Source organism: Enhydra lutris, unplaced genomic scaffold (genome assembly GCF_002288905.1).
Source record: "Enhydra lutris kenyoni isolate GAN:26980312 unplaced genomic scaffold, ASM228890v2 scaffoldscaffold5, whole genome shotgun sequence".
Taxonomy (NCBI): Eukaryota; Metazoa; Chordata; class Mammalia; order Carnivora; family Mustelidae; genus Enhydra; species Enhydra lutris.
The window spans coordinates 33153089-33166893 of NW_019154089.1; the positions used below are offsets into that span (position 1 = coordinate 33153089).

The window sequence follows — 13805 nt, forward strand, 5'->3', positions numbered from 1 at the left end:
CTTATTTATGACAAGGCATCCTGGAAAACAGGGGTCTGGCAGAGGCCGAACCTCTCTCTTCCCGCAAGGGCTGTGTGTGTGTGTGTTTGCACCTCCGGCAGCCCAGACTACGCACACGTTCAAAGAAATCACCATCCTGCTGTATAACATAGCATCTGTCTGTGACCTATGTCCTGCCATTGCCGGAATCCAGTGTTTTCCAAGTCCAAACACCGTTTCAACACCATCAAACTAGGATGAGATGCCGGTGAAAAATGCGGATCACCATGGACCCAGAACCTCCATGGGTGGGCCCTGCCAGCCGGCGTTTTAACAAGCTCCTCGGCTGACGCTGCCACGGAAGAGTTACAACCCACAGCTTGAACCCTGCTGGAACTGGCGGCCACAGGCACACACTCCAGGTGCTGACTGTCTGCTTTTGAGGTCACTTTCTCCTTGGCCAGCAGGCTGGTGATTCCTTGGGGTTCTTTCCTTCCATGGAAATGGCATCCTCTTCAATGTTCTTATGGAGTTTTTAGCTCTCACACTTTTCTGATTTCATCTGAGCCCTAGAACAGACCTTTGAGGCAGACGGGGTAGCTCAGCGCCCATCACCCCACTTCCCAGTTACTAGTACTAACCACCACCACAGCATCATTAGCAAGGACCCTTTACTGAATGCCAACGTACACCAGACCGTGCCGAATGCATCGGCTCATGAGATGGGAAAGGACGGGGGTCAAATGGGCTGGGCTCAGCTGGCACCACAGCCCAGCCCCTTGGATGAATCACCATGGCCACGGGGAAGGGACATCACTGGCCAGACGGGCCAGAGCCATCCCCATGGATGGAGCAGGAACAGGAGGAACAAACAGGAGCAGGAGCAGAGGAACAAACTGGGGGCGAGGAGCAGTTCACCAAATGGATTCTGGCCGTCATCATCCCTCAGCAGGAAGGCAGGAAGGAAACGGGGTTTTGTGTCTACTACGAATATGTAGAGTCGACTCTGCTCAGGAGCAAAGTCCACTTACAGGTCATTTTCATTCACTCACTGCTTCCTCTGTCTTACGGCAGCAGGGACGTGTTTTCTGGGGAAGGTCAGGCCTCATCTTTCCTCCCACCCGGCTGAAGCGAATCTGCTGGTTGTAGTGGGGGTTTCTGGGAAGGTTAGGGTCGATTTGAATTTTATGTTAACAGACGCTGGAATGCAATTATTATTTAGAATATTCTAGAGCAGATATTCTGGCAGCATACAGAAAATAAAAACAACCCCTAACAGTTTCTGAGAAGACTGGGCACAAAGCAGGGGTCTATAACTCCCCCTGTATTCACCCTCACAGCAGATTATCAGCAATGCCCAATAAATCCCACACATTACTAGCACAGGAACGGAGGGCACACAGCTGATGGGTGGAGTTATTGGTTATTTTGAGATTCCTGGATGCTCATAAATAATGTGGGCATCTCTGAAGAGGTCTGCATTTTTGAAGCAAACAAATAAAATTAATTTTTTTTTAGTATTCTGGGAAGAATGAGCGCTTTGGTCTTTCAAGAGAAGGAAGTGAGTATACACAAGGATCCAGAAAGTTTGGAAAAGGCAGTCTGAATCTGTTAATACTTTATAGGAACCGACATCACTAAGCCACTCAAGAGGAAGGGATGTTACGATGGCCTCATACATGCCTATTTCTTTGATCTAGAGAACGATGCAAAAATGACATTTTCAGAGTTTTCTATTTGAGATAGTAAATCTAGAGACTGAAGAGAGAGAGAGAGGAGAGAAATTAAACTCTCAATGCCCATGAACACTAGATTGACTGGCAGGATGGCAATGCTCTCCTTTCAATTTTTGGAATAAATAAATGATGTGTAAGTGTGTAGATTGAGCTGCTTCATCTTCAGAGCTGTCAAGTATTGCCTATTTTTTGGCCATGAACACTGGTTACATTTTAAGTTGTCGTGTTTACAACTCTGAAGCTGCCTCTGGATCCAGCTTAAACCGAAATCGGCTCTGGAGTTGGGGGTTGCCCAATAAAGATGCGATCGAGCCTTTTGGGGGCTGGAAGTTCTGCAGAGAATCCCTGATGTATCTTTCCACAGTAATTCACCAGTCGCCTGGGTGTCAGGTGTCCACCGGTAGGTCAGAGCTAATGCCTACTTTTCGGCCAGTGTGCTTTGTGAATGGGCTAGGAACTCTATTATTTAGAGAACTGGGCTGTTACTTATAGTGCTGAAAACAGCAGACCTATAGATTAGACATAAGCATTTCTTTACCTAAAAACTTTTTGTTGTTTTTACCTAGAAGTTGCTTTACTTAGAAGGTGGGGTAGGGAAAGGATGACAATTTCTTGTACTTTGGTTTGTACTTTCTACTAAACATGAATTTTCCCTTTAGGCAAATGCTGGCAACTAAGAGGCTTGGTATGAAATCAAATACGCCGTGTTTGAATCACTTGCAGAGGTGTCTGGTTCACAGTAAGTGCTACACAGGTACCACACCGCATTCTTGTTATTGCTGGTACGGCCTGGTCCTTGTTGGGATGCAGACAAAATCAGCCCCTTCAGCTCCACACCTAATGAGCTAAGTGTGAGTGATGTAAAAAGACTTAGTTGGGGGGCACCTGGGTGACTCAGTGGGTTAAGCCTCTGCCTTCGGCTCAGGTCATGATCTCGGGGTCCTGGGATCGAGCCCCGCATCGGGCTCTCTGCTCAGCGGTGAGCCTGCTTCCTCCTCTCTCTGCCTGCCTCTCTGCCTACTTGTGATCTCTCTCTCTCTCTCTGTCAAATAAATAAATAAAATTAAAAAAAAAAAAAAAGACTTGGTTGGTTTGAGCCAAATCAAGTTAGGTACTAAGGAACCTCTTCCTTTCATTTCAGCCTCAAATTTCATTTCCCTCAAGACCCTGAGTAAATAATAATTCATGTCAGCCCTAAGCCGAGGGCTTTTTGTGGTCCTGCTTCTGGGAGCCTTATTCCAAGGACCTCTAATAATAACCTGCTGTCTTGGGTGTTGCTTCCCCCCATTATGTTTTCAAGGAAACACTAAAACAGTGGAAAGGGTTGGTTTTTAATCCTCACAAGAAAATCAAGAGAATATTAGCAATTTAGCACAGCTGGGCTGCACCAAGTTTTTAAAATTAGAAAGCTCACCCACCTCAACAGAAGTGTCACCTTTCTGAAAATATAATGCAGCTCTTTTCCACTACAGAGATGATTCTTGCCCAAACATCAGAGTTTTTGATGCTTCAGATACAATCTGAGCAATTTATCTGATTTTTTTTTTGCTATCTCAGTAAATCATTTATACATAGTGCTTGATTCACAAAATCCTATTTTTTTTAAGATGCACAAAATATCCCATAAAAATATTGACTGCTGCATCTAGTTGTTCCTGCCAGATACCCACCAAAAGGTTTATAGATTTCCCTCATTATAAACTAATTGATATTCTGTAACAGCTCTAATCTGCTTAGTAGTCCTCTCCTTTGGAGTCCAAGAGAGAAGCATTCCAGATGTCAAAGATATTACAGGAGAAGGGAATCAAGAAGCCTGTGGTAAGATACCCTAGAGACGGATACTTAAGATGTGGGATTCTTAAGATTATGGAGCTCATCATGGGGAAGATCAATCCTTCCTGTCAAGTGGGATTACCGCCCAGCAGGAGACCAGCTCAGTCCCTCCTTACCCGTGGTTTCACTTTCTCGGGTTTCACCTACCTGCCCTCATCAGTGGTTCTCCAGGCAGGTGACCCTCCTTCTGACATACGGTCAGAAGGTCAACAGCAGCCTAAGGGCACATCACAGTGCCTCTGTCATTCACCTCACCTCATCTTCTCGTGGAGGCATTTTATCATCTCACATCATCACAAGAAAAGGGAGGATGGCACAAGGATGTATTTAGAGAGAGAGAGAGAGACCGCATTCACACATAGCTTTTATTATAGTCTATTGTTATAACTGTTCTATTTTGTTATTAGTTGTTCATCTTTTATTGTGTATAATTTACCAATTAAACTTATCACAGGTAGGTATGTATAGAAAGGACTACAGTAAATATGGAGCTTGGTACTATCTGTGGTTTCAGGCATCCACTGCGGTCCTTGGGACATATCCCCACCCATAAGGGGGGACTCCTGTACTGTAAGGGCAGGTAAGCAGTTTAGGCCACTTACCACCAAACTCTTTGAACCTTGGTTTTATCGTCTGTAAGGCGGCACTGCCTCTCCTGCCTCCTACTACAGAGGGAGCAATGTTTCACTTCTGGGGTGGTCAGGGGAGGTCATGCTGGGCAGCTAAAATACAAACAGTCATTCTACCTGCATGTGCTGCTTCATGCTCTCCTGCCTGGGGTGTGCTCACTGGCACAGGCTCTGCCTTGCCAGGGAGGCTCACAGGTCCTTGGCCGCTAAGCTTGTCCTGGAGTCACTTAGTTCAGGAGGAAAGCGGTAGGAACAGATCAATGCTGTGTTCTCTGGATCAGCCTCTCCAACAATACAGCTTGTATTCTGGGGTCATCTGACTCCTGTCTCTATGGCACAGTTGCCTCAGAGAAGGAGAGGTGTGACAGTTTATAATGACAAAGGCAGCTCATGGTAGAAAATTAAGTAAGAGAAACCCGGATACGAAGTTAAATACGACTGGGTGTCCGTGACACAAAGTACAACGTAAAGGCACTACACACAGGCTCACGGTGTGGAACATCATCTAGCTATTAAAAAACAGATGAGTTAGCTCTCTATCTTCTGACTTAAGGGATGTCTGTGATACATTAACAGGAATAAAAAGAGTAATGGGTACAGGATGACCCCATTAAAAGGAAAAAAAAACATGTAAAGATGAGGGATAAAGGCTTTAGCATCAGCGTGCATGGTTTTAAATCAAAGTTCTGCTTCTCTGGGTTAAGAACATGACGACTACTTACTTAATCTCTCTATATCTCAGTTTTCTCATCTGTAAAATGGGGATAAAAATATGGCCATTTTCAAGCAGAAAAAAGAGGTTTGAGATCACTGAGTCCAGTGGTTTTCACACTGGGAATGACAGAACCCTCAAGAGAGGCAATGGTAACCAATGCATGAATTCGCTTAGCACAAAGCAAGTGCTCAGTAAGTACTACTTCCTGTTACTACAAGCTGTTACATGTTAGTATTACTGTGCAGGATAACGCGCACCAGACTATTAACATTGGTTACGCCCAGTGGGAGTGGAGCTAGAAGGGGGCTGGGAGGGTATGAAAATGGAAATGGAAATGAAAAGACAGTGGACACCAAACAAGACATACAATTTGCAGAGAAGCATCTGAAAAGATGCTCAACAGCAAAGATCATAGGGAAATGCAAATTACAGCAACAAAATCCTCCTACACACCTATCAGAAAGGCACAAATCTACACCACTGACAGGACCAAATGCCGACGAGGGTGAGGACCAACAGCAACTCTCATTCACAGAGTCTCTTACACAACTAAACACACTCCTACTATGTAATCCAGCAACTGTGCTCCTTGCTATTTACCTACGAGGGTTGAAACATGTCCACACAAAAACCTGTGCATGGATGTTTGTAACACGTTTATTCGTAACTGCCCACACTCGGAAGCAACCAGGATGTCCTTCAGCAGAAGAGTAGACAGACAGACCACGATAGCCACAGATAATGGAGTATTAGTCTGCAGCGAGCAGAAATGAGCCACAAGCCATAAAGCGACAAGGAGAAACCTTAAATGCCTATTACTAAGGGAAAGAAGCCAATCTGAAAAGGCTACATACAGTATGATTCCAGTTACATCACACACTGTGGAAAAGGCAAAACTATGGGGACAGCAAGCAGGTCAGTTGCTGCCAGGGGCTAGGGGGAGGGGAGGATGAATAGGCACAGGGCAGAAGAGTTTTAAGGCAGAGAAACTATTCAATACAACCCCATAATGGTGGATATATGTCCTCACACATTTGTCCAAACCCACAGAATATATGACACCAAGAGCGAACCCCAATATAAAACTATATATTTGGGGTGATAATGATGTGACAACATAGGTCCATCAGTTGTCACCACTGGACCACTCTGACGGAGGTGCAGAGCACTGACGAGGTCTGGGGGTTAGCTACGTGTGGGGTGCGGGTGGGGGGCATATGGGAACTGTCTGCACTTTCGGCTTGACTTTGCAGTGAACCTAAATTTGATCTACAAGATAAAGTGTATTAAGACAGACAAACCTGAGCCGGGGGGAAAAACCTAGATGCTAATAGTAATTGCCTGCAGATGATGAGGTTATCAGCTCTTTCTGCACTTTCAAAGTTTTCTCCTTCACTCCTATCCCGGGCTCATGCTGTTCTCTCTGCCTCTTCCCATGCCCTGGGGAGTATTAGCTACTTACCCATTAGGATTGAGTTTAGCTGGAATTTTCTCTGTGAGGTGTTCCCTGACCTTCTCTGTGCTCCACAGAGCCTGGATCTCCACTGACAGGCAGACATTCCATGGTCTTATGAACTGTCTCTTACCTCATCGGTCTGCCCTTCTAGATGTGAGTCTTTGGGGGGGTATGTCTGTCTTGGTTCTGTTTTATCCCCAGCGTGCCTAGTACAGCATCGAGTACGATCAATTCATGAAATTTGTTGAATATATGAATTTGAATTAAATCAGGACAAGCGTAGAGAAAAACAAAATACACAGTACAAATCTCAGGGTGAAAGAACAGACACAGTACGGTGCAGGTGGGGAATGGCCACCCCAAGAGTTGTGGGGTTCCTGGCAGCAGACGGAGGCTTAGAGAGGAACAGACCTGTATGCAGTGTCAAGAGTGGTGTGTTGAAATGCAGAGCAGGACAGGGCAAAAATGGATGTCCTTGACAGGTCCCCATGACTGGCAATGGTATGAGAGTGCAGGTCAGAATTAATAAGCCCATCATGGAAAGAGGACCCAACTCCAGCTTCATCAGTGAGGGCCCTCTCCTGTGTGAGCCAGTAGGTCGGGCAATGTCCACGATCCTCCCAGCACCAATCACTGCTGATGAACCATCACGAGCTCTGCAAACACTTGAAACACTTGCTTAAGGTTTCCTTCAAGGGCACCGTTCCCAGTGCACGTGCTTGTTTGTTTGCTCCCTGATAGGGGAACATTCCAGAGAGCCCATCGTCATTCAGCCAAGGACAATAACCCTTTCCATTACTACATATCCTATTTTTCTGCAAAACCAACCCTATTTGAAAGTGCGGAGGAGAAGGAGAAAAAGAATAGAAAAAAACCCAGATGAACAAAGGCCTCTCTTGTTTCTTCTAATAAAACATCTCCCGTCCGGGCAGCGTAATCTGGAGGCAGGTCTGCTCCTCTCTACCCTCATCTCTCTTTCCCACTGGTACAAAAACACCTCCATGTCCTCCTAATCCTCAAGCAAAGCTCACACATTTGAAGAGCTTTTGGACACCCCTGGAAAACTCGGCACACTCTATTTGCAGGCAAGGCCATGACTGTTCTGGGGTCAGCACCAGCCTCCAGTCTACTCCCCAGCGCTCCCTGCACAGAGCCCTGGATCTTATTTCAAGCATTCATCTGCTCCAATTTTGTCTCCTACCCGAGGTCTCAACCCTTAGCTGAATTACAATTAGTTGCCCTGAGGAGCCTGGAGGAGACTCATTTCAGAGGAAAATGCCTTCTGCTGGGCAGCCCCAATCTAGCCCGTAGTTAGCGTCTATGAATTTCAACTCTGAGAACTGCCTCTGCTCACAGGGCCCAGAGACATCTGTCTTTTATGATGGCCCGTATTTGCTGTACTTTGGACAGGCCTCTCCATAGTTCTGAAATTGCTTCTCCCAAATCTCATTTTTAAAACAATCACTGCTGAGTAAGTTTTCTTCCAAAGCTGCCTTAAGAATTCCTTCTTGAAACCAGAATAATGATTGCTTTTCTGAAAAATGCAGGTTGGGAAATCTGACAGCCACTGTGCAGGACTGAGGGGCATGAGGTAAGAGTTGGCCTCTGGGTTGCACGCCTGATTCACTGAGGAAAAGGGGCAACAATCAGGGGCCTTAGTTGTCATTCTCATCTGGGAAATAGGGATAGTATCTCTTCTCTTCCCTATCCTATTAGGGTCTCGCAATGGCACCACATTGGACCAGTATTTTTGCTCTCTGGAGAAAGAGATGCACTTGGAAAAATGTCATTCTTATGAAATTTACCTCTTCTTTCTGAAGACTTTCACGTTCTTTTATTATTGGAGGATGGGTATATCATGTTATTTTTATCACTGAGGAAATTGGGATATTAGAGGTGCAAACCATTATAGCCCAGGATTGGATGTGTTTTATAATGAGTTCTTTTTAGAAAGAACCCTGCTCTTTAATACAATGGAAAAGTAATTTATTGAGAAGTGTCCTTGGGGATAGAGAAGAGTGCCGCACTTCTGCCACATTTCTCATAACCAGCTGAGGTGAGGAGGGACAGGCTGCCCTGGGAGCCCGGAGACAGGCTTCTTGTCCTTCCTCTGCAACCAGCCAGCTGTGAGCTCTACTTAAGCCTGACCACAGTTCTAGCCTTGGGTTTCCCACCTGTAAAAGGAGCAGGCTGAGTGGTATCTGTGATTATCATGCATTCATAAGCAGTGCAGCTCCTCTTAGTGAACACCTTTTTAGAAACCAAACACAGACCATGCCAGGAGATGGAGCTGAACTCACCTGCCCCCCAATGCCCCACTGCACCAGCAAGGCTCACCCTACTGCTCACAGTGCTCCCTGAGGCAACCCTGGGCCTCTACTGCTCTGAGATGCACACTGAAAGCCAACAGCCTAGATGGTCTTAAAATTCTTTTCTAATTGAGCAGGGAGACACACTTGTTTCTAATCCAGTGGATGTGTGGTTTCTTCTACCTCTGGGGGACTCATGCCCCATGGCACTCAGACAGGGATCCTGCCAAGTGGTGTAGGGTCCACCCCCTGGACAGCTGCTGCTTCAGAACACAGGTGACGGGGACCTGCAGCTGAGCACAGAGACACAGGCTAGCACCAGCCATGGAAGGAACGTCTGTCTTCCACAGCCACAGCTATCTCCGTGGCTGCAAATGACCCTGCTGCTGGTGTGGCTTTGTGTGCGCGTATGCGTGTGCGTATGCATGTGTGTGTGCGTGTATGGCTGGGACGTGCTTTCTCCCTCCTTGTCCTTTCATTCACTCAGTCGCACACAGTCACAGATCCCCTGCTCTAGACCACGAATGATCTAGTGAGGAGGACCAACAACAAAGAGCCATGCAACTACGCAACGACACATGCAGTGGAGTGAGCAGGGCTGATGACACCCCTAACCGAAGACGATGTGGGGAGCCAGCATGAGAAGAGCTGGAAGGAGGACGTGCAGGCAGAGGGAGCAGCAGGGAAGATCCCGAGGCAGGATGGAACCTGGCCTGCTGGAGGAGAGGGCAGCTGTGGCTGGTACCCCTGGACAGTACCTAGTAGAACCCTGACACTGGAGGCCGATAGGTTCAACCAGGCAGTGAGACTGCTCAGAGCAGGCGAACTGGAGCTCAGTCTTCTCAGCTGTAGAATTGTGTGGCAGAGACCAGAGAAAGGCACGCTCAGCCCCTTTTCTAATGTACATCTCCCTTTCCTACCTCTCTTCAAGACGCCCCAAATCAAAACACTTTCATTTCCAGGCACCCTGGCAGATAGGGAGGCCTGGATGTCAGAGTTTTCTGGCCAGAAGTCTTTCCTGAATAAGAAGGCAAAATATTGAAAAAGGGAGGCTTTGTTCTCTTTACCCTTCTTCCTTCTCCCTGCCTGGAAGGCAGACTTCCCAGAGGTACAGCAGCTATTTTGGGACCATGAGGATGAGGAAGAAGGAACAGAGAAGCCTGGTTCTTTGATGACAGCCTGAGGCAGCTATACCAGTCCTGGATCTTATGGTGAAATGAATGAATGAATGAATGAGCCCTTACCTGTTTGAGCTATTGTTTATCGAGTTTTCTGTTATTTGCAGTTCAGTGCATATTGATACAAATAGAATAAAAACAGAATCTACTTCACGGGATGTTTTGAGGACTAAATGAGATACTGTGTACAGGGCCAGGGTCATGGCCAGGCACACAACAAGCATCAGTAAACGGTGGCCCATCTGCTGGTGCTGCTGAAGAAGAAAACCTGCCACCCCTTTGGCCAGTCACTGGATGGAGCGCAGGGGCAGGAAGCTGGGGTGGGGGGTGGGGGTCCTACCTCGATCACTGAAGTCATCAACCAGCACGATCTCGGCAATCAGCTCCGGGGGCGAGCGGTTCAGCACGCTGTGGACGGTGCGGAGGAGGGAGGACCAGCCCTCGTTGTGGAAGGGGATGATGATACTGGTGTTGGGGAGTGTCTCCAGGTAGCGTTTGCCGTTGCAGCTAGAGGGAGACACAGGGCACAGGAGACAACAGGTTCAACTCTCATCTTGCCAAGAGACTCCATAAGCACAAGGTTTGGCTAACCGCAAATGCCAATCCTTTCTAGCCTTCAGGGAATGAGTGACAGCCAGGGACAGCTCAGTCACTTTAGAACCCCCTTCCACTTAGCATCCCGAAGTCATGCTTCCAATTTCCTGCACATATGGTAGAGAGGGGTATGTCTACAAGAACCCCCGACTTGTATAGAAGCAGTTACAAACCCACGACAGTAGCACTAGGGTTTGGTGTCCTCCATGTGCTAACCTGTTTAAGCCTCAGGCGCTACAGGAGCATGCCCATCCTCATGATTCCAGGTGGAAGACAACCCTTCAGTAACGCTCTGGCCTCTCTCCTCACCCCTTGCACACTCCTCACCAGTGGAGAAGTCATTTGCCCACGCATTTGGACGAACACACTGGGCTTCACAGGCTCAGCCCCTCCCCTCTCCCTCCCTGGGCTCTGTTGGCAGAGGGGACATTTCCCCCTTTCTCTCCGGAGTCCCATGGTAAGCTTGGGGATGGGAGGCCCAGCCCCATGGGCCTTTAATGTCATTGTAACACCCAAAGGGATTAACATAGTTCCTTAATATCATCAAATATCTAGTTGGTGTTCAAATTTCCCTGATCTTCTATCTTTTCACAGTTGTTGAAATCAGGATCAAGACAAGGCCTATGGCTGTCTTTAGCTAATGCACCTTCTAAGTCTCTCTTTTCCTTATAGTTTGTTTGTTGAAGAAACTGGGTCATCTGTGCTACTGGATTTCCTTTAGTCTGCATTTTGCTGCTCACATTGCTGTGGTGTCTCTGAACATGTTCCTCTGTCCACCCCCTTTAGCTCCTGTAAACTGGTAGCTATGTCTAGCGGCTTGACCTAAGTCAGTGAGACATTCTGGCGACCTCTTCATAGTGGTGTGAGCCTCCTACAGGAAGCACGTACTGCCCAGTTGTCTTCCCTTTTGTGATGCTGGTGGCCACTGATGATCAGGGCCTAAATACTTCAGTTTATCAGGGGCTTGCAAAATGGTGATACTTTTACTCTATCATTCTTCATTTACTGGCTGGGATATTATAATGAAGAAAAATGATCACAACAACTATTTGGTTGAGGTACAGGAAAGTATAGGAAAAGTATAGGAAAGACATGACACATTCTTGATCATCAGTTTTCAGAATGACTTGGTTCTCTACTATGTTCCAAAGATGGCCAATTATTTGTTTCCATTATGAACTCATAAATCTTCACATAATTAATATATTTCAGTTCAGTGCAAATATTATTCTTCTTAATGGTTCCCAAATAATACCATCTTGAGTTCAAGAAAGTATTCTCAAGTTGGCTCCTAGTCCTTTGGATATGACCACAGAGTACTGATAACGTCCTTCTTCCTGATAAAAGATTACAAAAGATTCTCCAGGCTTAACTTGTACATTTTTTGCTCCAACCTGGATCAGCCATTCTGCCAAGGAACCCCAACTCCTGATTATCATCGAGATCACCATTTGGATACTGCAATATGGGTGCTAAGGGCATTTGTTACTACTGGGTTGGTTATGGTTTCTATGCCTTTACAGTGGTCAGGGCCAGAAATGTTTATTTTATTTCATTTACTTTTTAAAGATTTTATTTATTTGAGAGAAAGAGACAGAGAAACAGAGAGAGAGAGCACAAGTGGGGGAGGGACTGGGAGATAAGCAGACTCCCTGCTGAGCAGGGAGCCTGATGCACGGCTCAATTCCAGAACCCTGAGACCATGACCCGAGCTGAAGGCAGACCCTTAACTGACTGAGCCACCCAGGTGCCCCGGAGCTAGAAATATATTTTTAATACATGCATCATGAGTTCATGCTGAACTTTTATATTTGATAGGACTACAGAGTTTTACTGAACCTTAATATTATACTACATGTCCTTTTTGAGATATAATTCACATACCATAAAATTCAATATAAGATTCACCCCTTTAAAGTATATAATTCAGTAGTTTTTAATATACTCACAAAGTTGTACAACCGTCACCACTATCTAATTCCAGAACATTTTCATTGCCCCTAAAATAAACTTCATATCCATTAGTAGTCACTACTTATTATCCCCTCCCCTCAGTCCTTAGTAACTACTAATTTGCTTTCTGTTTCCATTGGTTTTCTTATCCTGGACATTTTATGTGAATGGAATCATATAATATGTGGCCTTTTGTGTCTGGCTTCTTTTAATCAACATGTCTTCCAGGTTCATCCATGTTGTAGCATGTATCAAGACTTCATTCTTTTTATGGCTGAATAATATTCCAGTGTATAGACAGACCATATTTTATCTATGTATTCATCAACTGATTGACATTTTGGATACCTTTTGGCTATTATGAATAATGCTGGTATAAATATCATATATAAGTTTTTGTGTAGACATGTTTTCAGTTCTCTTGGGTATATACAAAGTAGTAGAACTGCTGGACTATATAACTCCATGTTTAACTCTTCAAAGAACTGCCGAACTGTTTTCCAAAGTGGTAAGAACATTTTACATTCCCACTAGCAACCTATGAGGGCTCCAATCTCCCACATGTTGACCGACTCTCGTCATCATCCATACTTTTGATTATAGCCACCCTAGTGGGTGTGAAGTGGTAACTCATTTGGTTTGATTTGCATTTTCCTAATGACTAATGATGTTGAGTATATTTTCAAGTACTTACTGACCATTTGTACATCTTTTCTGGAGAAATATCCAGTATATATGTATTTCCTTTTTAAGCTGTTCTCACTAATGTATAGAAATATGATTGATTTTTGTATATTGAACTTGTATCCTGCAACTTTCTGAAATCCCTTATTAGTTCTACTAATTTTGTGTAGTTGTGTATTCCTCAGGTTTTTCTATATATACATAAGACAATGTCATGAGAAAATAGTTTCACTTCTTCCAAGCTAGATGCCTTTTATTTCTTTTTCTTGTCTAATTGCTTTGGCTAGAAACTCCAGCACAATGTTGAAAAGAAGTGGCAAAAGCAGACACCCTTATTTTGTTCCTGGTCTTAGGAGGAAAAGCTTGCAATCTTTCATCAATAAATATAATGTTAATGTGGGTTTTCCACAGATGTTCTTTACCAACTTGATGAAGTTCCCTTATATTCCTAGTTTGTTGGATGTTTTTGTAACAGAAAAATATCGGATTTTGTCAAATGCTTTTTCTACATCTACTGAAATGATCACATGGGTTTTGTTCCTCTATTGTTTTAATAAAGTGTATTACATTGATTGATTTTCATATGTTGAACCAACCTTGTTCCTAGGATAAACCCTACTTGGTCATGGTGTATAATCCTTCTTATACATTGCTGAATTTGGTTTGCTAGCATTTTGTTGAGGATTTCTGCATCTACATTCAAAATGGATATCGGTCTACTGTTTTCTTGCGATGTCTT

The 13805-nt window shown here is 45.0% G+C and overlaps 1 protein-coding gene across 1 annotated transcript in view; it reads right to left on the reverse strand.

The window, feature by feature from the left end:
• Positions 1-13805, reverse strand: part of LOC111140912 (polypeptide N-acetylgalactosaminyltransferase 10) — a 212982-nt gene that overhangs the window by 79690 nt on the left and 119487 nt on the right. Inside the window, exon 4 of the mRNA XM_022493173.1 lies at positions 10176-10342. Within this exon, the coding sequence (XP_022348881.1) occupies positions 10176-10342 (167 nt within the window). The remainder of the gene's footprint in view (positions 1-10175; positions 10343-13805) is intronic.